This window comes from Entelurus aequoreus, linkage group LG03 (assembly GCF_033978785.1).
Source record: "Entelurus aequoreus isolate RoL-2023_Sb linkage group LG03, RoL_Eaeq_v1.1, whole genome shotgun sequence".
Classification (NCBI taxonomy): Eukaryota; Metazoa; Chordata; class Actinopteri; order Syngnathiformes; family Syngnathidae; genus Entelurus; species Entelurus aequoreus.
The window spans coordinates 86,743,198-86,768,449 of NC_084733.1; the positions used below are offsets into that span (position 1 = coordinate 86,743,198).

General features: G+C 37.3%; 1 protein-coding gene across 2 annotated transcripts in view; it reads right to left on the reverse strand.

Annotated features, from left to right (window-relative positions):
• nt5dc3 (5'-nucleotidase domain containing 3) overlaps nucleotides 1–25,252 on the reverse strand; it is an 88,065-nt gene that overhangs the window by 22,758 nt on the left and 40,055 nt on the right. Inside the window, exons 12-14 of one of the 2 annotated variants that reach the window (XM_062043071.1) lie at nucleotides 13,706–13,846; nucleotides 13,574–13,638; nucleotides 1,369–1,620 (exon numbers count right to left, since the gene is read on the reverse strand). In XM_062043071.1, the coding sequence (XP_061899055.1) occupies nucleotides 1,380–1,620; nucleotides 13,574–13,638; nucleotides 13,706–13,846 (447 nt within the window). In that variant the 3' untranslated portion in view covers nucleotides 1,369–1,379. Of the gene's footprint in view, nucleotides 1–649; nucleotides 1,621–13,573; nucleotides 13,639–13,705; nucleotides 13,847–25,252 lie in introns of those variants that run through there. The other variant, XM_062043070.1, reaches the window with a different exon arrangement.

Below are 25,252 nucleotides of genomic sequence, written 5' to 3' on the forward strand. Positions count from 1 at the left end.
TTTTTAAAGCAAAAATATGATTTATTCGATTACTCGATTAATCGATTGGGATATACGATAGAATACTCGATTACTAAAATATTCGATAGCAGCAGCTTTTTCGGTCATTCTTTTTCTTTTCTTTTCTTTTCGTGTGTAAATGTGTATGATTGTTAAATATGTCTAATCTGTACTGTTAAACTGGTCACAGAAAATGGTTGATGGTTGACTTATTTCATTCAAACTTATTTCATTCATTCAATAAAGTCAAAATACAAATAAGGCAACAAAAGAAGCATCCCACACTTCTCTTTTGTAAAGTACATTTGTACAGCCGATATGGGCATCTACATCAACTATAGGATTTGCCTGAGAAGCTGGACAGGACAAAAAAATATATATATATTATTTTTTATTTTTTTTTAAGCAAAAATATGATTTATTCGATTACTCGATTAATCGATTGGGATATACGATAGAATACTCGATTACTAAAATATTCGATAGCAGCAGCTTTTTCGGTCATTCTTTTTCTTTTCTTTTCTTTTTGTGTGTAAATGTGTATGATTGTTAAATATGTCTAATCTGTACTGTTAAACTGGTCACAGAAAATGGTTGATGGTTGACTTATTTCATTAATTCAATAAAGTCAAAATACAAATAAGGCAACAAAAGAAGTATCCCACACTTTTCTTTTGTAAAGTACATTTGAACAGCCGATATGGGCATCTACATCAACTATAGGATTTGCCTGAGAAGCTGGACAGGACAAAAAAATATATTTTTTAATTTTTTTTTATTCTTTTTTTTAAAGCAAAAATATGATTTATTCGATTACTCGATTAATCGATCGGGATATTCGATAGAATACTCAATTACTAAAATATTCGATAGCTGCAGCTCTAGCTGTATGTATACTTTTGCTCACATTTTTAGTAGACCCATAGTAAATTCATAAAAGAAACCAAACTTCATGAATGTTTTTTGTATGTGCTCCAATCACTCTATCACAAAAAAATATGGGTTGTAGAAATTACTGGAAACTCAAGACAGTCGTGACATAATGTTCTTTACAAGTGTATGTAAACTTTTGCCCACGACTGTACTTCAAGAAAGTGTCATTTTTACGCTATTTAAAGTGATGATTAAGGCTGTTTGTACAGTAATGTAAACATCACATATGAAGAGAGAAGAATTACCTTTAAAAGACCCATTTTAAAAAGTAACACCGTCCTTACATTCTGGTAAATGAAGGAGTTATTTGACAATGAATGCACTTAGAAGCGGTACGTTCATGCCACGGTTGCCGATGAACCACAACAACATGCATCTTCCTCCGCGGGGACGCCATGGCGTCTGTGCCTGTACTTACAAGCTGAGGCTTCTTACTTGAACCGTCCTTAGCCGTCGGACGAGCGCTCCGACCCGGGCGGCGCCTGTCCGGGCCAGACGGGGGACTCGTGCTGCAGGGGAGTGCGTCGGGGGAAGAAAGTGTGTTGGAAGTCGTAGTTGAGAAGGCAGCTGATGGACGCCATGTAGATGTCGGCGAAGCGCGACAGGCGGCGTGAGAAGTAGGTGGGGTTGTGGTAGGTGCGGAAGAGGCTCCCGAATTGGGGGTTGAACATGTCCTTGGTGTGCGGCCTGGCGGAGGCAGAACACATTTGGTTAAGGGGAAAAGATTGTGGGTGCAAAATAGGGTTGTACGGTATACCGATAAAGTACCGCGATACTAATTGATCGAAATTGGTACGAGACTGCCTTTGAAAAGTACCGGTACCGTTCTTTCATCTGCGACAAGAGACGAAAGTGCATACAAGTAATAACATCTTGGAGAGGAAAAAGCTACAATTCTACTGGTTAATAAAGAGGGTGAAGTACAATATGGAAGTATTCGGGCTTCAAAACTAACGATAAAGTTGACGTTTAAACAAGTGCTTTAAAACACACTTCGCCAAACGAGGCGATTGGTATTAGCACCTTTGCTTCAAACTTAGGTAAACATTTAAATAATGAACTTACATAATGAACATTCAAATCTGCATAAGGAGTTTAAAGAGTGACAGGTATTAATGTCGTTGTTACACCTGTCCTGAGGTTTGGCTCCGGTGCAGACTGTTGTCAAGGAGCACAGGGCAGACGTTCTCGACGAAGGTAACAACCTTCACTTTACAATGGGTCTGCTCAGCTCAGCTTTCCAGTCGGAATTCAAGGCCGCCGATTCGTGACATTCCGGTTGCTTTCTCATTTGCAGGACACAACCGGACCCGTTCATCACTCTACTGTGCAGTGCACGCGCTACCTCTCTCTCTTTGCTTGTCCACTCACTCACTGATGTCACTCAGACAACACGGTGACATTTTCTTAAAGACACATACACTACTCCCATAAGTTAACCAGCTCCCCTGCTGTGCACATGTAGATACATAACATGTAGATACATAACATGTAGATACGTAACATTTAGGTAAATAACATGTAGATACATAACATGTAGATACATAACAAGTAGATACATAAAATGTAGATACATAACATGTAGATATGTAACATGTAGATACACAACATGTAGATGTGTAACATGTAGTTACGCAACATGTAGATACATAACATGTAGATACATAACTTGTAGGTACATAACATGTATATACATAAGTATATACAAAACAAAACAAAGCATGTAGGTACATAACATGTAGATACATAACATGTAGATACATAACATGTAGATACGTAACATGAGAGGGTGAAGTACAATATGGAAGTATTCGGGCTTCAAAACTAACGATAAAGTTGACGTTTAAACAAGTGTTGCTTTAAAACACGCCTCGCCAAACGTGGCGATTGGTATTAGCACCTTTGCTTCAAACTTAGGTAAACATTTAAAATAATGAACATTCAAATCTGCATAGGGAGTTTAAAGAGTGACAGGTATTAATGTCGTTGTTACACCTGTCCTGCTGTTTGGCTCCGGTGCAGACTGTTGTCAAGAAGCACAGGGCAGACGTTCCCTTCAGGGTTTTCGACGAAGGTAACAACCTTCACTTTGCAAAGGGTCTGCTCAGCTCCGCTTTCCAGTCGGAATTCATGGCCGCCGATTCGTGACATTCCGGTTGCTTTCTCATTTGCAGGACACAACCGGACCCGTTCATCACTCTACTGTGCAGTGCATGCGCTACCTCTCTCCCTTTGCTTGTCCACTCACTCACTGATGTCACTCAGACAACACGTTGACATTTTCTTAAAGACACATACACTACTCCCATAAGTTAGCCAGCTCCCCTGCTGTGCACATGTAGATACATAACATGTAGATACATAACATGTATATACATAAGTATATACAAAACAAAACAAAACATGTAGGTACATAACATGTAGATACATAACATGTAGATACGTAACATGTAGATACGTAACATGCAGGCACACAGCTGCTTGGATATTAGCGGATTTAAGACCGCCCATCTAACGTCAACTAATGCAAGTAAAATGACTGAATTTTGTAACAAATTGCTACGATTTGTGTTTTATCTTTAACAAATGTGTTTTAACTGCTACATGGCTTATCTGTGTACATGTATCCACAGTTTAGTTTTTAGTACTTTCTAATAATTGTGTTTTTCTTAAAGCACAGACCAGGATTGGCAACCATGAATCATAAATAATTTAATATTATGTTGATAAAGCTTTTTTTTTTTTTTTTACTATATTCTACTCTAATTCTTCTAATTCTCAATCAATCAATCAATCAATCAATCAATCAATATTTATTTATATAACCCTAAATCACAAGTGTCTCAAAGGGCTGTCTCAAGAAAAACCCAATGTGTTTAATGCCCTTTAATTTACATTTTAACCTTCTACAATTGTTCTTTGAGTGCAACAGGAAACATATGGTTATCGTATTGTATGATTTTCTGTTCAAATAAAGCCAAAATTGAATTTTTTTTCGTAGTTCCCTTTATTTGGAAAAGTATCGAATAGTATCGATTAGGGTTGAGCATGTTGGGCAGCACACACACAAGAGTTCTTACAAGCAGACACAGTGTGTAGACAGAAAAGGGAGAACGGACGCATTTTGGCTTAAAAAGTAAAGATAAAGGTGAAGTTATAACACTGAAACGCCCTCAGGAAGAGGTGCTTTAAGACATCCGCTGTAATGATACCAAGTACAGGAGCGTATAGTCGATGCTTTTTAGCATCACAAAATCTTCTTTCGTTTTATTTTTATTTATATTATGTTTATTAACTCAGGAAACTTGTCCCTGGAGTTTGAATACGACCAATGTATGATCCTGTAACTACTTGGTATCGGCTCGATACCTAAATGTGTGGTATCATCCAAAACTAATGCAAAGTATCAAACAAGAGAAGAATAAGTGATTATTACATTTGAACAGAAGTGTAGATAGAACATGTTAAAAGAGAAAGTAAGCCGATATTAACAGTAAATGAACAAGTGGATTAATAATTCATTTTCTACCACTTGTCCTTAATAATGTAGACAAAATAATAGGTGTATAAATGACACAATATGTTACTGCATACGTCAGCAGACTAATTAAGAGTCTTTGTTTGTTTACTTACTACTAAAAGACAAGTTGTCTGGTATGTTCACTATTTTATTTAAGGACAAACTTGCAATAATAAACATATGTTTGATGTACCCTAACATTTTTTGTTAAAATAAAGCCAATAATGACATTTTTTGTGGTCCCCGTTATTTAGAAAAGTACCGAAAAGTATCGATATACATTTTGGTACCGGTACCAAATTATTGGTATTGGGGCAACACTAGTATCGATATACATTTTGGTACCGGTACCAAATTATTGGTATCGGGACAACCCTAGTACAAAAAATGCAAGCACAAACTCCATCTTTTGGTTGGGTTGTTACAGTGCGTAGGAGGGTAACTACTTGACTTATACATGTCTTGAAGACACCCACCATTTAAGTCGCAGTGAACCATTTTTTTGTCAAATATTATTAAGATATTCTCTCGTTCCTGCTATCGTCCCGAGCTATGAAAATGTAATCACTTTTGAACTTAATGTATGATTATGCATAATATTGTCAGACGTCCTGTTGTGTTTAAGGGTTCCCACCCCAGGCAGGGATTTCCATTGCCTCCGTCACTAAGTTTCTTCCATGATTATTCAACAAAAAAAAGAAAATTTAAATGGATTATACTTTTATAGCGCTTTTCTACCCTTAAGGTACTCAAAGCGCGTTGACACTATTGCCACATTCACCTACTGACGACGCGCATCAGGAGCAACTGAGCCATGCTGCCCCCAAACAACAACAAAAGTCCTATACAATCGTACGGTAACTCAATTTATGAGTTACAGTCGTGCTCATAAGTTTACATACCCTGGGAGAATATGAATGATAACACAAACACCTTTCTTCCACTCCTGCTTAATGGTTGTGTGAAGCTATTTATTGGCAAACAACTGTGTTTACTCCTTTTAAATCAAAATGACAAAAGAAAGTACCCAAATGACCCTGATCAAAAGTTGACATACCCCAGTGACTTTGATCTGATAACATGCACACAAGTTGACACAAACAGGTTTGAATGGCTAATCAAGGTTCCAATCCTCACCTGTGACCTGTTTGTTTTGTAATTAATGGGTGTGTATAAAAGGTCAGTGAGTTTCTGGGCTTCTGACAGACCATTGGATCTTTCATCCAGGGAAGGCAAAAGAATTGTCAAAGGATCTGCGAGAAAAGGTAATTGAACTGCATAAAACCGGAAAGGGGTATAAAAAGATATCCAAGGAATTGAGAATGCCAATCAGCAGTGTTCAAACGCTGATTAAGAAGTGGAACATGAGGGATTCAGGTAGACCAGCAAAGATTTCAGCCACAACTGCCAGGAAAATTGTTCGAGATGCAAAGAAAAATCCACAAATAACTTCCGCTGAAATACAGGACTCTCTGAAAAATGGTGGTGTGGCTGTTTCAAGATGCACAATAAGGAGGCACTTGAAGAAAAATGGGCTGCATGGTCGAGTGGCCAAAAAGTTCAATTTTGGTCTCATCACTCCAAATTACTTTGTTCCAGAAGTTTTGAGGCTTGTCTCTCTGCTGTTTGGCGAAGTGTAAGCGGGATACTTTGTGACATTTGCGCAGAAATGGCTTTCTTCTGGCGACTCGACCATGCAGCCCATTTTTCTTCAAGTGCCTCCTTATTGTGCATCTTGTTGGTTCTGTGACGGAGCTCTTAACTCAAAGCACTTGCATCTAAAACCAACATCTCCAGTTGAAATTAATTGAAATCAACTTCATTGGTGCTTCTCCCTCCAAAGCAGCACAATTTGAACATGTAACACAACTTTAAAAAAGAAAAAAACACTTTTAGATAGAAAATATCGTATAAAACAACACAATAGAATGTGGTACTAACAACTACAGTAGATTTATGAAACAAATAAATTATATTGTACAGCATTTACCCTAGAGCAGGGGTCACCAACGCGGTGCCCGCGGGCACCAGGTAGCCCGTAAGTACCAGATGAGTAGCCCGCTGGCCTGTTCTAAAAATAGCTCAAATAGCAGCACTTACCAGTGAGCTGCCTCTATTTTTTAAATGTTATTTATTTACTAGCAAGCTGGTCTCGCTTTGCCCGACATTTTTAATTCTAAGAGAGACAAAACTCAAATAGAATTTGAAAATCCAAGAAAATATTTTAAAGACTTGGTCTTCACTTGTTTAAATAAATTCATTAATTTTTTTACTTTGCTTCTTATAACTTTCAGAAAGACAATTTTAGAGAAAAAATACAACCTTAAAAATGATTTTAGGATTTTTAAACACATATACCTTTTTACCTTTTAAATTCCTTCCTCTTCTTTCCTGACAATTTAAATCAATGTTAAAGTAATTTTTTTTTTTTTATTGTAAAGAATAATAAATACATTTTAATTTAATTCTTCATTTTAGCTTCTGTTTTTTCGACGAAGAATATTTGTGAAATATTTCTTCAAACTTATTATGATTAAAATTCAAATAAATTATTCTGGCAAATCTAGAAAATCTGTAGAATCAAATTTAAATCTTATTTCAAAGTCTTTTGAATTTCTTTTAAAATTTTTGTTCTGGAAAATTTAGAAGAAATAATGATTTGTCTTTGTTAGAAATATAGCTTGGTCCAATTTGTTATATATTCTAACAAAGTGCAGATTGGATTTTAACCTATTTAAAATATGTCATCAAAATTATAGAATTAATCTTAATCAGGAAAAATTACTAATGATGTTGCATAAATTCTTTTTTTAATTTTTTCAAAAAGATTCAAATTAGCTAGTTTTTCTCTTCTTTTTTTCGGTTGAATTTTGAATTTTAAAGAGTCGAAATTGAAGATAAACTATGTTTCAAAATTTAATTGTCATTTTTTTCGTGTTTTCTCCTCTTTTAAACCGTTCAATTAAGTGTAAATATCATTCATTATTAATAATAACAGAGTTAAAGGTAAATTGAGCAAATTGGCTATTTCTGGCAATTTATTTAAGTGCGTATCAAACTGGTAGCCCTTCGCATTAATCAGTACCCAAGAAGTAGCTCTTGCTTTCAAAAAGGTTGGTGACCCCTGCCCTAGAGAGTGGACTTCTACGGTATCGCCTAACTACTCAGTGGCAGTGTTGGGACGGTAACTAGTCTAACGCGTTATTTTTTTATATTCAGTAACTCAGTTACCGTTACTACATGATGCCCATCATCACAGACAACAAAACTGAAATGTAGGAATTTGTTCAAATGTATTAAGAAGAAAAACTGAAATATCACATGGTCATAAGTATTCAGACCCTTTGCTTAGTTTTGAGCAGAAGCACTTTTTGAGCTTGTACAGCCATGAGTCTTCTTGGGAATGGTTTGGATTTGGGGATCCTTTGCCATTCTTCCTTGGAGATCCTCTCCAGTTCTGTCAGGTTGGACAGTGGACGTCGGCGGACAGCCATTTTCAGGACTCTCCAGTGATGCTCAATTGGGTTTAGGTCAGGGCTCTGGCTGGGACAGTCAAGAATGGTCACAGAGGTGTTCCGAAGCTAGTCCTTTGTTATTTTAGCATGTGTGCTAAGGGTCACCGTCTTGTTGGAAGGTGAACCTTCGGCCCAGTCTGAGGTTCTGAGCACTCTGGACGAGGTTTTCAACCAGGATATCTCTGTACCTTCAATTGCAACAAGTCGTACAGTCTCTGCAGCTGAAAAACACCCCCGTAGCATGATGCTGCCACCACAATTCTTGGGCCCATCCTGTTTGCACTTAGTTTATATCACTCCCCTTGGGGCAATATTCAGAAAGCATGGCCTCTTTTATCATTTTTATGCAGATGACTGCCAAATATATTTGCCAATTTCTAAAAATAATCTTGCCCCCCCGGGCGCCCCCACTTGAGTGCTTAAATGACGTCAAGGCCAGGTTGGCGCAGAATTTTTTTAAAGCTAAACGAGGAAAAAAACTAAAGTTGTGCTGCTGGGCAAAGGGGACCCTCTGCTGGACTTGGACTTTCTTAAGAACGCTGTACGTTCCAAAGCCACCAGCCTTGGAGTCATTATAGACCATGGTCTTAAAATTAGACAAACAAATCAACGCCATTGTTAAATCAAGTTTTTATCAAAGACTAAATCTTTTTTTTAATCTTTTAGACTATTTAAACAGGTTATCAGGTCTGGACTACTGTAATAAGTCCAAATGCACTGTCGCACTTAGTTAGTCCAGGACTCTGCGTCACAACTTTTAACAGGAGCCCAAAAAAAGGGAGCACGTCAACCCGATTCTCGCTTCTCTGCAATGGCTTCCTGTTCGCTTTAGAATTGATTTTAAAATGTTTGTTTTTAAAGCTCTGAATGGACGCCCCTGCTTATTTCAGCAAGAAAATGCCAAGCCACGTGTTACAACAGCGTGGCTTCATAGTAAAAAAGCGTGGGTAATAGACTGACCTGCCTGTAGTAAGGGAGCACATCAACCCGATTCTCGCTTCTCTGCAATGGCTTCCTGTTCACTTTAGAATTGATTTTAAAATGTTTGTTGTCTTGCCCCAAGTGGAGGAGTTCAAGTACCTCGGAGTCTTGTTCACGAGTGAGGGAAGAGTGAATCGTGAGGTCGACAGGCGGATCGGTGCGGGCGTCTTCAGTAATGCGGACGCTGTATCGATCCGTTGTGGTGAAGAAGGAGCTGAGCCGGAAGGCAAAGCTCTCAATTTACCGGTCGATCTACGTTCCCATCCTCACCTATGGTCATGAGCTTTGGGTTATGACCAAAAGGACAAGATCACGGGTACAAGCGGCCGAAAAGAGCTTCCTCCGCCGGGTGGCGGGTCTCTCCCTTAGAGATAGGGTGAGAAGCTCTGTCATCCGGGAGGAGTTCAAACTAAAGCCGCTGCTCCTCCACATCGAGAGGAGCCAGATTCGGATTCGGGCATCTGGTCAGGATGCCACCCGAACGCCTCCTTAGGGAGGTGTTTCGGGCACGTCCAACCGGTAGGAGGCCACAGGGAAGACCCAGGACACGTTGGGAAGACTGTGTCTCCCGGCTGGCCTGGGAACGCCTCGGGATACCCCGGGAGGAGCTGGACGAAATGGCTGGGGAGAGGGAAGTCTGGGCTTCCCTGCTTAGGCTGCTGCCTCTGCGACCCGACCTCGGATAAGCGGAAGAAGACGGATGGATGGATGGATGCAAAACAGTCTGCCTTTACTTCAACTGAAAGATCCACTTGCCATCTTAAGCGGTTTGTCAATAGGTGTCTTTGAAGTGTAGGTTCAGCTTCCACTACGGATTTGCCACTTCTCTGCATCTCCCAAATTACATCACAGACCTCATCCAAATGTATGTTCCAGCTGGCCCGTTGAGGTCCGCGGGCCAATTCCAACTAGTAGGGCCTACAAACGAGGCTTGATGACCAATGACTGCCGCAGCATCTCACCCACCACAACCGACTTAAAATACTCAAATGACGCAGCCATTCTTGCACTCCTCTCCAACGGCCGAACCATCCTGGACTATCATAACACAGTCAAACGTTTCACAGAGTCATGCACGGCCAGTTATCTGGAAATCCATGTCAATAAAACCCCAGCACCCCATCACCATAAATACACAAACAGTTAAAACAGTTTGTGCAACCTGGGAGTAACCTTTGATCAGCACACCACGGACATTCAAACAAGAAGTCAACAAAAACTGTCAGCCATCCGTAAACTTAAAGGACTATACGTTGCACCTCACCTCCTGTTATTACTGTACCAAAGCATTGTTCAACCCATCCTTCTGTACTTGTTCCACATGTTTCTTCATTATGCTTTCTGTAACCAACCAGACCAAACTCGCTTACGAACACAGCAGCTAAAATCATCGAGCTACCCACACCCAACATCTCAGATCTATACCACAGGTCCATCATTCGACTGGCAAACACAATAGTCCAGGATATCACTCACCCACTACACCAATACATCGTCCCACTACCATGGTAGGTACAGAACTATCAAATTCCGGAGGGCAAAGCCTTATCCCTGCAGCTACAGCCGCCCTAATCAGCAGGCCCGGCCGACCTGTCTGACAAGCCTGTAAATGTGTTGGTCATGCATGATGTCTTTTTGCTATTTTTTTGTCCGTGATGTGTAATGTTTTTTGTTTAAATGTACGGTCAGTGAAAATTAATTTCCCCACGGGGACCAATAAATCTGATTCTTAAGACGAGGGCAGACAGGGCCTTCTCTGTTGTTGGCCCTAAACTTTGGAATGTTCTGCCCCCTTATGTCAGAATGTCTCCCGCTTTTGAATGTTTTAAGTCTCGTCTTAAAAACCCCACTTTTAATCTCTGGCTTTTAAAATCGGCGCGAGTCTTGTGGTCCTCTGTGTCTTCTATTGTTTTATTCTATTTGATTGATGTCTCTTATTATTTTACTACATTATTATTATTTGTTTGTTTATTGTTTACTTGTTTCATTTTAAATGCTTGTAATTTGATTACTTTTATTGCTTCTTCTTTATGTGCAGCACTCTGGAGACAGTTTTGTTTGTTAATGGTGCTGTATAAATAAAGGGATTGGATTGGACAATGTTTCAGTGTTGGGATTGTATTGGTCAGGTGATCAGCAGTGCCTGGAAATAACGGCAGGAAGTTCAATCTTGGTCCCATCAGACCAGAGAATCTTATTTCTCATAGTCTGGGAGTCCTTCATACGTTTTTTTGTGCAAACTCTATGCGGGTTTTCATGTCTAAAGAGAGGCTTCCGTCGATCCACTCTGCCATGAAGCCCCGACTGGTGGAGGGCTGCAGTGATAGCGGACTTTGTGGAACTTTCTTTCATCTCCATACTGGAGCTCAGCCCCAGTGATCGTTGGTTCTTCTTGACCTCTCTCACCGACGCTCTTTTCCCTCGATCGCTCAGTTTGGCTGGACGGCCAGGTACAGGAAGAGTTGTGGTGGTTTGTCATTGTCAGAAAAATTGTATGTAAATTATCAAAAAACTTTCCGTTCTCTAAGTTCCCAATGAACAGACAAGAGGTTGTCGTTGTTGCACCAAGCAAAGGCTTGGAAAATTCCATTGTGTACGATGGGAGGACGCGGGATGGGGGTTATCTATTGTCATCGTAGACCTGCCCAAGCTGAATCCAGGACTAGCCCAAGCCCGAGGCATCTTTTTCTTTTGTTTTCAATGTGACCAAAAACAAGGGCTGTTTACATACCCCCCATTCCTGTAGAAACAGATGTTGTTGTTTCGTCGGAGCGTAGTGGAGACTGTACAGTCGCCGCGTTTCTCCTCAATTGAGCCAAATTGAATTCTGTCTCTGTTTATTTCTTTGCTTTTTGTCTCGTTTAATAGATCATCAGTGTTTGAACCTGACAACCATAGTACGGTAACTAGTATATGACGCAGATTCCAAGCATTGAAAGACTTAGTATTAGGGATGTCCGATAATGGCTTTTTGCCGATATTGTCCAACTCTTTAATTACCGATACCGATATCAACCGATACTGATATATACAGTCGTGGAATTAACACAGTATGCCTAATTTGGAAAACCAGGTATGGTGAAGATAAGGTCCTTTTTTTAAATATTAATAAAATAAAATAAGATAAATAAATCAAAAACATTTTCTTGAATAAAAAAGAAAGTAAAACAATATAAAAACAGTTACATAGAAACTAGTAATTAATGAAAATTAGTAAAATTAACTGTTAAAGGTTAGTACTATTAGTGGACCAGCAGCACGCACAATCATGTGTGCTTACGGACTGTATCCCTTGCAGACTGTATTGATATATATTGATATATAATGTAGGAACCAGAATATTAATAACAGAAAGAAACAACCCTTTTGTGTGAATGTGTGTAAATGGGGGAGGGAGTTTTTTTGGGTTGGTGCACTAATTGTAAGTGTATCTTGTGTTTTTTATGTTGATTTAATTAAAAAAAAAAAAAAAAAAAAAAAAAACGATACCGATAATAAAAAAACGATACTGATAATTTCCGATATTACATTTTAAAGCATTTATCGGCCGATATTATCGGACATCTCTACTTAGTATAGTTGAAGACTTACGGTCATTAGAAAACATCACTGCACATCATAATGGCAGCTACACTTTACATCTTAAACATCTAAAACAATTATTTGGGAATGTCCGGCGGGCCAGATTGAAAAGCTCAACCTTAATTTGCCCAGGTCTGCTCTAGACAGTACATGCACTCAGCAACGGCACATTATTTGCGGATTATAATTACCGTAATTTCCGGACTATAAGCCGCTACTTTTTCCCCTCGTTCTGGTCCCTGCGGCTTATACAAGGGTGCGGCTTATTTACGGCCTGTTCTTCTCCGACACCGACGAAGAGGATTTCGGTGGTTTTAGTACGCAGGAGGAAGACGATGACACAATGAGGACTTTTCATATACCGGTAGGCTGGTTATTTTGATAACGTACAGGAGAGCACTTTGTATTACTTTGCACCGTTGTATTATTTGTACTCTGCACGAATGCTGTTCGCCATGTCAAAGATGTGAAAGTTTGATTGAATGATTGAAAGATTTATTGTTAATAAATGGGACGCTTTGCGTTCCCAAACAGTCATCTCTGTTTACCCTCCGTGGTAGCAGGAACCCCTATATACTACGGTAATTACACATCAAAACCCTGCGGCTTATAGTCGGGTGAGGCTTATATATGGAGCAATCTGTATTTTCCCCTAAATTTAGCTGGTGCGGCTTATAGTCAGGTGTGGCTTATAGTCCGGAAATTACGGTACTGGTTTGCAAAAAAATATTTTTAACCCAATTAGGCGAAATGACATAATCTCCCACGGCACACCAGACTGTATCTCACGGCCGCGGCACAGTGGTTGAAAAACACTGGACTACACCACATAATTTATCTTATATAGCTAACAAAGTCAATATGTGATTTTAAAAAGTGTGCACTAGTGCTGTACACTAATCAGCAAACAACTGCAGTTGCTTCCTGGGCCTCCAAATGGTCTCCTAATTGAAACTCAAAACAAATGAACTTGTGTTTTGATATTCAAAATTTACCGTATAAACAAACCAACCCAAGCGGACGGAGGCAGTCATAAAGTTACCTCATGGCTTCTCGCTCTCGTATCCACTCCTCCACCACAGCTTGAGAGGCTTCGTCTCTGTGCACCTGAGTGTCGGCAGACAACGTGGTCAAAAGTCAGCCGTGAAGGCGTTTCAGGGTGGCGCCTGCTGACCTGCATCTGCTCAATGAGGCCGGTCAGCGCCTGCATCCAGCTTATCGTGTGAGCGTACTGCTCCGTGTTGATGATCTTGATCTCCTTCCTCAGCTCGGGGATGATGGCTCCCGTCCTCCAGCCGTGCCTCAGGGTTAAATCCTGATGAAGACGAGAAATGGTTGTATTAAAGGCCTACTGAAAGCCACTACTACCGACCACGCAGTCTGATAGTTTATATATCAATGATGAAATCTTAACATTATAACACATGCCAATACGGCCGGGTTAACTTATAAAGTGACATTTTAAATTTGCCGCTAAACTTCCGGTTCGAAACGCCTCTGAGGATGACGTATGCGCGTGACGTAGCCCGGCGAACACGGGTATGCCTTCCACATTGAAGCCAATACGAAAAAGCTCTGTTTTCATTTCATAATTCCACAGTATTCTGGACATCTGTGTTCGTGAATCTGTTGCAATTATGTTCATTGCATTATGGAGAAAGAAGCTGAGCAAGCAAAGAAGAAAGTTTTCGGTGCGAAATGGACGTATTTTTCGAACGTAGTCAGCAACAACAGTACACAGCCGGCGCGTCTTTGTTTACATTCCCGAAAGATGCAGTCAAGATGGAAGAACTCGGATAACAGAGACTCTAACCAGGAGGACTTTTGACTTCGATACACAGACGCCTGTAGAGAACTGGGACAACACAGACTCTTACCAGGATTACTTTGATTTGGATGACAAAGACGCAGACGTGCTACCGTGAGTATGCAGCTTTGGCTTCTAAACATTTGATCGCTTGACCGTATGTGCGCAACTTTTTTTTTGCGTATGTACGTAACTTTTTTAAAATATATAAGCTTTATGAACCTTGGGTTAGGTGAACGGTCTTTTGGGCTGAGTGATTGTGTGTGTTGATCAGGTGTTTGAATTGTATTGGCGTGTTCTATGGAGCTAGGAGCTAGCATAGGAGCTAGGAGTTAGCATAACAAAGACGTAGGTGTTTTTATGCAGGATTAATTTGTGTCATATTAAATATAAGCCTGGTTGTGTTGTGGCTAATAGAGTATATATATGTCTTGTGTTTATTTACTGTTTTAGTCATTCCCAGCTGAATATCAGGTACCGTGAGTATGCAGCCTTGGCTGCTAAACATTTGATAGCTTGACCATATGTGCGCGTCACGTACGTAACTTTTTAAAAATATATAAGCTTTATGAACATTGGGTTAGGTGAACTGTCTTTTGGGCTGAGTGATTGTGTGTGTTGATCAGGTGTTTGAATTGTATTGGCGTGTTCTATGGAGCTAGGAGCTAGCAGAGGAGCTAGGAGCTAGCATAACAAACACGTAGGTGTTTTTATGCAGGATTAATTTGTGGCATATTAAATATAAGCCTGGTTGTGTTGTGGCTAATAGAGTGTATATATGTCTTGTGTTTATTTACTGTTGTAGTCATTCCCAGCTGAATATCAGGTCACCCCCGCCTCTCACAGCATCTTACCTATCTGAATAGCTTCAACTCCCCACTAGTCCTTCACTTGCACTTTACTCATCCACAAATCTTTCATCCTCGCTCAAATTAATGGGGAAATTGTCGCTTTCTCGGTCCGAATCTCTCTAACTTCATGCGGCCATCATTGTAAACAATAGGGAACTTTGCGTATATGTTCAACTGACTACGTCACGCTACTTCCGGTAGGTGCAAGCCTTTTTATTATCAGATACCAAAAGTTGCAATCTTTATCGTCGTTGTTCTATACTAAATCCTTTCAGCAAAAATATGGCAATATCGCGAAATGATCAAGTATGACACATAGAATAGATCTGCTATCCCCGTTTAAATAAAAAAAATTCATTTCAGTAGGCCTTTAAGAGTCTATCTGTAATAAGAGCAAAACAATGTATACGCACTGAACTGTAGCTTGCTGTGTTGTCCACACTATTACCGAGCACATCATAAATAAACACGCATGTTTATTAGCGCTGTTTCACTCACAACTCCCACAGCAAATCTTCTTGTTTACATTCTTGCTCCCACCACTGACCAATAAGAGAGCGATTGAGAACCAAAACCATTAATTATGTAAATGTGACAACTTTACATAAACCTTTATTGCGCTACAGTCAGTTTTGTCTATTGTCACCAGGGGGCTTATCTGCACGGTGTCTGGGGATTGCTATGATATGCTGTCGTCCTAAATTAGTCGTTTTTTTGGGGAAATGTTAACATGATTTCTAAGGGCACGGCTCACAAATTATGAGAAATACAAAAAGGTCAAAGCAAGTGTTGCCTTAAAGGAGGGCTCATATTTTAGGGCACCAAGGCAAACATAATTTTCTTTCGAGGCAGGGGCTCCAAAGCATGCATATATATATGTATGTATATATATATATATATATATATATATATATATATATATATATATATATATATATATATATATATATATATATATATATATATATATATATATATATATATATATATATATATATATATATTAGGGCTGCAACTAACGATTAATTTGATAATCAAATAATCTGTCGATTATTATTTCGATTAATCGATTAATAATCGGATAAAAGAGACAAACTACATTTCTATCCTTTCCAGTATTTTATTGAAAAAAAACAGCATACTGGCACCATACTTATTTTGATTATTGTTTCTCAGCTGTTTGTACATGTTGCAGCTTATAAATAAAGGTTTATTTAAATAAAAAAATAAAAAAAAATTTATTTATTTATTTATTTTTTTAAAAAGCCTCTGCGCATGCGCATAGCATAGATCCAACGAATCGATGACTAAATTAATCGGCAACTATTTTTATAATCGATTTTAATCGATTTAATCGATTAGTTGTTGCAGCCCTAATATATATATATATATATATATATATATATATATATATATATATATATATATATATATATATATATATATATATATATATATGTATATATATATATATATATATATATGTATATATATATATATATATATATATATATATATATATATATATATATATATATATATATATATATATATATATATATATATATATATATATATATATATATATATATATATATATATATATATATATATATATATATATATATATATATATATATATATATACACACTACCGTTCAAAAGTTTGGGGTCACCCAAACAATTTTGTGGAATAGCCTTCATTTCTAAGAACAAGAATAGACTGTCGAGTTTCAGATGAAAGTTCTCTTTTTCTGGCCATTTTGAGCGTTTAATTGAGCCCACAAATGTGATGCTCCAGAAACTCAATCTGCTCAAAGGAAGGTCAGTTTTGTAGCTTCTGTAACGAGCTAAACTGTTTTCAGATGTGTGAACATGATTGCACGAGGGTTTTCTAATCATCAATTAGCCTTCTGAGCCAATGAGCAAACACATTGTACCATTAGAACACTGGAGTGATAGTTGCTGGAAATGGGCCTCTATACACCTATGTAGATATTGCACCAAAAACCAGACATTTGCAGCTAGAATAGTCATTTACCACATTAGCAATGTATAGAGTGTATTTCTTTAAAGTTAAGACTAGTTTAAAGTTATCTTCATTGAAAAGTACAGTGCTTTTCCTTCAAAAATAAGGACATTTCAATGTGACCCCAAACTTTTGAACGGTAGTGTATATATATATATATATATATATATATATATATATATATATATATATATATATATATATATATATATATATATTAGGGCTGCAACTAACGATTAATTTGATAATCGATTAATCTGTCGATTGTTACTTCGATTAATCGATTAATTGTCGGATAAAAGAGACGAACTACATTTCTATCCTTTCCAGTATTTTATTGAAAAAAAACAGCATACTGGCGCCATACTTATTTTGATTATTGTTTCTCAGCTGTTTGTACATGTTGCAGTTTATAAATAAAGGTTTATAAAAAGATAAAAATACAAAAAAATGTAAAAAATAAAAAGTTAAAAAATTGCCTCCGCGCATGCGCATAGCGTAGATCCAACGAATCGATGACTAAATTAATCGCCAACTATTTTTACAATCGATTTTAATCGATTCGTTGTTGCAGCCCTAAAATATATATATATATATACTGAAAACATATAATTTGATGTCTGCAACATGTTTCAAAAAAGCTGGCACAAGTGACAAAAAAGACTGAAAAAGTTGAGGAATGCTCATCAAACACTTATTTGGAACATCCCACAGGTGAACAGGCTAATTGGGAACAGGTGGGTGCCATGATTGGGTATAAAAGCAGCTTCCATGGAATGCTCAGTCGTTCACAAACAAGGACGGGGCGAGGGTCACCACTTTGTCACCAAATGCGTGAGCAAATTGTTTAAGAACAACATTTCTCAACCAGCTATTGCAAGGAATTCAGGGATTTCACCATCTACGCTCCGTAATATCATCAAAAGGTTCAGAGAATCTGGAGAAATCACTGCGCGTATGCAGCAAGGCCGAAAACCAACATTGAATGCCCGTAACCTTCGATTCTTCAGGCGGTACTGCATCAAAAAGCGACATCAGTGTGTAAAGGATATCACCACATGGGCTCAGGAACAGTTCATAAAAACCACAATGGAACCACAATTCCATTGTATGTTATACTCTTCTGACACCACCAGATGGCAGTATAAGTGTCCACATACGTGGCCATAAGACCCCAAATTCAGTAGTGTACACAATTTTGGAAATAAGAGCTAAAAGGTGCTGTCCACGCATGTGGCCACTAAGGAAACTTATTTTATTATTTTTCCATTTTAAAATTAGCTCATTGAGTCAGACTGCCGAGAAATATGATGAACATTTCCAAGCCAAAAATTCCTAGTTTGTGAACCCGTTCTCAAACAATGGCAATAAAAAACTATTCTGATTCTGATTCCGATTTACAAGCACCTCACCCAAATTCCTTGAAAACACAACATTAAAATCCAAGCATTTTCAAGGTTTTTAAGCACCCGTACGAACCCTGATTTATGTAAAAAGGCTAACAAAGCTATACATATTCAAAGACAACAATTATGAGTTATTACTATTAACAAAATTCAGCTTTTTGTCTTTACATTTTTCTTTTTTCCTCTATCGTATTTTTCGGACTATAAGTCGCAGTTTTTTTCCATAGTTTGGTCGGGGTGCGACTTATACTCAGGAGCGACTTATGTGTGAAATTATTAACACATTAGCGTAAAATATCAAATGATATTATTTGTCTCATTCACGTAAGAGACTAGACGTATAAGATTTCATGGGATTTAGCGATTAGGAGTGACAGATTGTTTGGTAAACGTATAGCATGTTCTATATGTTATAGTTATTTGAATGACTCTTACCATAATATGTTACGTTAACATACCAGGCACGTTCTCAGTTGGTTATTTATGCCTCATATAACGTACACTTATTCAGCCTGTTGTTCACTATTCTTTATTTATTTTAAATTGCCTTTCAAATGTCTATTTTTGGTGTTGGCTTTTATCAAATACATTTCCCCCAAAAATGCGACTTATACTCCAGTGCGACTTATATATGTTTTTTTCCTTCTTTATTATGCATTTTCGGCCGGTGCGACTTATACTCCGAAAAATACGGTACTTAGTCCATAAGTAACAAACGTGTACTTCATGTTTAGTGACATGCTAATTCTTATTTTTACACTTTTTTTTTTCAAAATTCCACTGTATGTTATACTCTTCTGACACCACCAGATGGCAGTATAAGTGTCCACATACGTGGCCATAAGACCCCAATTCAGTCGTGTACACAATTTTGGAAATAAGAGCTAAAAGGTGCTGTCCACGCATGTGGCCACTAAGGAAACTTATTTTATTATTTTTCCATTTTATAATTAGCCTATTGAGTCGGACTGCCGAGAAATATGATGAACATTTCCAAGCCAAAAATTCCTAGTTTGTGAACCCGTTCTCAAACAATGGCAATAAAAAAACTATTCTGATTCTGATTCCGATTTACAAGCACCTCACCCAAATTCCTTGAAAACACAACATTAAAATCCAAGCATTTTCAAGGTTTTTAAGCACTCGTACGAACCCTGATTTATGTAAAAAGGCTAACAAAGCTATACATATTAAAAGACACCAATTTTGAGTTATTACTATTAACATAATTCAGCTTTTTGTCTTTACATTTTTCTTTTTTCCTCTATCGTATTTTTCGGACTATAAGTCGCAGTTTTTTTCACAGTTTGGCCGGGGGTGCGACTTATACTCAGGAGCGACTTATGTGTGAAATTAACACATTAGCGTAAAATATCAAATATTATTATTCAGCTCATTCACCTAAGAGACTAGACGTATAAGATTTCATGGGATTTAGCGATTAGGAGTGACAGATTGTTTGGTAAACGTATAGCATGTTCTATATGTTATAGTTATTTGAATGACTCTTACCATAATATGTTACGTTAACATACCAGGCACGTTCTCAGTTGGTTATTTATGCCTCATATAACGTACACTTATTCAGCCTGTTGTTCACTATTCTTTATTTATTTTAAATTGCCTTTCAAATGTCTATTCTTGGTGTTGGCTTTTATCAAATAAATTTCCCCAATAAATGCGACTTATACTCCAGTGCGACTTGTATGTTTTTTTCCTTCTTTATTATGCATTTTCGGCCGGTGCGACTTATACTCCGGAGCGACTTATAGTCCAAAAATACGGTACTCTGGGAAGTTGGTGAAGGAACTTACAGTAATGACCTCCGCGACTGTGCATTCCATGTAAAAAAAAAACAACAACAGTTTTTGGTGTACATAGCACACACACACACTGCTGTTAAAACACACGATGCTATGTCTTCCTAAATAAGCCAGGCGACACGTTTGACAGCTGGCTGCCGGCCACCAGGCGAGGCGTTGTGCCAGAGATGATAACTTTGCCTCACATTAACATCACTTACAGCTTGATCAGACGCTGGTTCGCATATTAATGATGTTGTTGTAATGATGGCCACTTTAGGCTCAAAGATGGCTGCTGGCCACTTGCCAGGCTGAAGGTTTTAAATATACGGCAATGACAATAATGGCTGTAAATTGCGCGTGTATACAGATTTGCTTCTTTTATGCCTGGGGATTGTCATTAAAGTGGCGATAAATTACATGCGCATACTGTATATATTCCAGGGGACGCTCGTTAAAGTAGCTGACGTCCAAACCAATTCAACGCGACTTTGCCGGTGTTCCTATTCTCTCTAATAACACTCCACGAGGTATTCGCTTATGAAATAATGTTGCAAAATAACAAATAGGAGGTCAAGAGACAGCAGGTGTCATAACAATCCGCAGATACTGCGCATGTACGCCCCCCAGTGGCCTTTTTGGCACACAAATGCAATATTTTGGAAGCTATAATAAAGGACTGTGTAAAGGGGAGTTAATGACTATTTATTTTTAACTAAATTAAAAACTAGGGATGTCCGATAATGGCTTTTTGCCGATATCCGATATTCCGATATTGTCCAACTCTTTAATTACCGATACCGATATCAACCGATACCGATATCAACCGATATATGCAGTCGTGGAATTAACACATTATTATGCCTAATTTGGACAACCAGGTATGGTGAAGATAAGGTACTTTTTAAAAAAAATAGTAAAATAAGATAAATAAATTAAAAACATTTTCTTGAATAAAAAAGAAAGTACAACAATATAAAAACAGTTACATAGAAACTAGTAATGAATGAAAATTAGTAAAATTAACTGTTAAAGGTTAGTACTATTAGTGGACCAGCAGCACGCACAATCATGTGTGCTTACGGACTGTATCCCTTGCAGACTGTATTGATATATATTGATATATAATGTAGGAACTAGAATATTAATAACAGAAAGAAACAACCCTTTTGTGTGAATGAGTGTAAATGGGGGAGGGAGGTTTTTTGGGTTGGTGCACTAATTGTAAGTGTATCTTGTGTTTTTTATGTTGATTCTAATTTAAAAAAAAAAAAAAAAAACGATACCGATAATAAAAAAACCGATACCGATAATTTCCGATATTACATTTTAACGCATATATCTCTATTAAAAACAGTTGTGAAATCTTACAAACCCCAAAACCAGAGAAGTTGGCGCGTTGTGTAAATGGTAAATAAAAACAGAATACAATGATTTGCAAATCCTTTTCAATAGAGATGTCCGATAAATGCTTTAAAATTTAATATCGGAAATTATCGGTATCGTTTTTTTTATTATCGGTACGTTTTTTTTTGTTTTTTTTTAAATGTATTTATTTATTTAATAAATCAACATAAAAAACACAAGATGCACTTCAGTGTTTCCCATAAACTGCCAAGATACCTGTGGCGGTGGGGGCGTGGTTTTGGGCGTGGCTATGGGCGTGGTTACCATGACATCGAGTAATTTGCATAATTTACTACAATGATATGATTTTCTCTAAAAAGGCTCAAAAAATGTATGCTTACTAATTAATAATAACAGTTTTGTTTTAAACGTCCATCCATCCATCCATCCATCCATTTTACAATATAATTACAACACTTTATGTACATATTTATATACAGATTTGAACCATAAGTTATTCCCTGAAATATATTTATTAATTGTGGTTCTTACAAAAAATATATCTTATAAAAATATAAAAGCTAAAATGTCTCTTAAAGCTCTGCCCCTTTAATTAGTGCATACTAAATAATTTAACTTTAGCCTACTACTACAACCATATTATTTACCAGCAACATAAAGTGAAACAGAGGCAGAGGTGTCCTGCCACAGTCAGTAACAAATAAACAGAAAACAGTAGTGGTGGTAGATAGACACAAAGCTTCATCAAACATCTGATCCACTGAACAAAGAGCTCCAAAAATCTTGATCCTACACTTCTCTTTTGTAAAGTAAATCTGAACAGCCGATATGGGCATCTACATCAACTATATGATTTGCCTGAGAAGCTGGACAGGACCAAAAAATAAATAAATAACAAATGAAAAAAAAAAAAAAAAACATTTTTTTATGGCGGCCTTAATTCTTTCGTGGCGGGCCGCCACAAATAAATGAATGTGTGGGAAACACTGCACTAACAATTAGTGCACCAACCCAAAAAAAATCCCTCCCCCATTCACACTTATCCACACAAAAGGGTTGTTTCTTTCTGTTATTAATATTCTGGTTCCTACATTATATATCAATATATATCAATACAGTCTGCAAGGGATACAGTCCGTAAGCACACATGATTGTGCGTGCTGCTGCTCCACTAATAGTACTAACCTTTAACAGTTAAATTTACTCATTTTCATTAATTACTAGTTTCTATGCAACTGTTTTTATATTGTTTTACTTTCTTTTTTATTCAAGAAAATGTTTTTAATTTATTGATCTTATTTTATTTTATTTATTTTTTAAAAAGGACCTTATCGTCACCATACCTGGTTGTCCAAATTAGGCATAATAATGTGTTAATTCCACGACTGAATATATCGGTATCGGTTTATATCGGTATCGGTTAATATCAGTATCGGTAAGTAAGAGTTGGACAATATCGGAATATCGGATATCGGCAAAAAAAGCCATTATCGGACATCCCTACTTTTCAACTTATATTCAATTGAATAGACTGCAAAGACAAGATACTTAATGTTCGAACTGGTAAACTTTGTTATTCTTAGGCAAATATTAGCTCATTTGGAATTTGATGCCTGCAACATGTTTCAAAAAAGCTGGCACAAGTGGCAAAAAAGACTGAGAAAGTTGACAATGCTCATCAAACACTTATTTGGAACATCCCACAGGTGAACAGGCTAATTGGAAACAGGTGGGTTCCATGATTGGGTATAAAAGCAGCTTCCATGAAATGCTCAGTCGTTCACAAACAAGGACGGTGCGAGGGTCACCACTTTGTCAACAAATGCTTGATGGCCTAATAATCATGGCGGACTAACTACACGGACTTTGCTCGGGAGATTTCCCCGCAGAGTAAACGGAGCCAAGCGCTTGGTTTAACGTCATTTTCCCTCGCTTCCCGGCGTGCGTTTAAGAGCGCACTGCTGTGTTTAGATGGAGACAGGTGTGGACAATATTGGAGACACACTCTAAAAGTATACAGCGAAGGAGAAAAACTAGTTGATGTTTTGCAGCAGGCGATGTGTCGTGAACGTTGTCACAACTTGCTTATAATGTCTTTACTTTGTTGACTGCGAGGTTCACTCCTCCTTTATTGAACTGCAAACTGTATCAGTGTTGAAATAACATCAATTCTAGCTCAAATGTTTTGTCATCTGATCAAACTGAACCAAGACTGTGAAGATTGCGTATTCGATGTGAGAGGTGTCACTCCTCTTTATTTATGTTGGCCAAACTGTTGTACTGAACCAGGAGAAGAACAAAGCTGGTTTATTAGACTTCATCCTCATTAGCCAAACTGCTTTGTGTTTTATTTTATTATCAAAAAGTAAACAGAAGGTTTTTTTTACATTACTTGCGTTTTTTTCGTGTCACAAAGGTATTACTTTAAAAAAAAACATTCCTGTGACACAGCCTTTTGTTAATGTGTTATTGTGTAAAGTTAATTTCTATATGACATATTTTTGCTCAAACTCTTAATGGATCGGTCCCGGTACATCATCTACATGTACATATAAATGTACATAACTTTAAAAAAAAAATGTTTAAATAAAGAAAAATACCTACCTCTATCAAAATGTAAAATATATATATATGTATATATATATATATATATATATATATATATATATATATATATATATATATATATATATATATATATATATATATATATATATATATATATATATATATATATATATATATATACATACACTACCGTTCAAAAGTTTGGGGTCACATTGAAATGTCCTTATTTTTGAAGGAAAAGCACTGTACTTTTCAATGAAGATAACTTTAAACTAGTCTTAACTTTAAAGAAATACACTCTATACATTGCTAATGTGGTAAATGACTATTCTACCTGCAAATGTCTGGTTTTTGGTGCAATATCTACATAGGTGTATAGAGGCCCATTTCCAGCAACTATCACTCCAGTGTTCTAATGGTACAATGTGTTTGCTCATTGGCTCAGAAGGCTAATTGATGATTAGAAAACCCTTGTGCAATCATGTTCGCACATCTGAAAACAGTTTAGCTCGTTACAGAAGCTACAAAACTGACCTTCCTTTGAGCAGATTGAGTTTCTGGAGCATCACATTTGTGGGGTCAATTAAACGCTCAAAATGGCCAGAAAAAGAGAACTTTCATCTGAAACTCGACAGTAGAGATAAATGCGTTAAAATGTAATATCGGAAATTATCGGTATCGGTTTTTTTTGTTATCAGTATCGTGTTTTTTTTTGTTTTTTTTTTAATTAAATCCACATAAAGAACACAAGATACACTTACAATTAGTGCACCAACCCAAAAAACCTCCCTCCCCTCATTTACACTCATTCACACAAAAGGGTTGTTTCTTTCTGTTATTAATATTCTGGTTCCTACATTATATATCAATATATATCAATACAGTCTGCA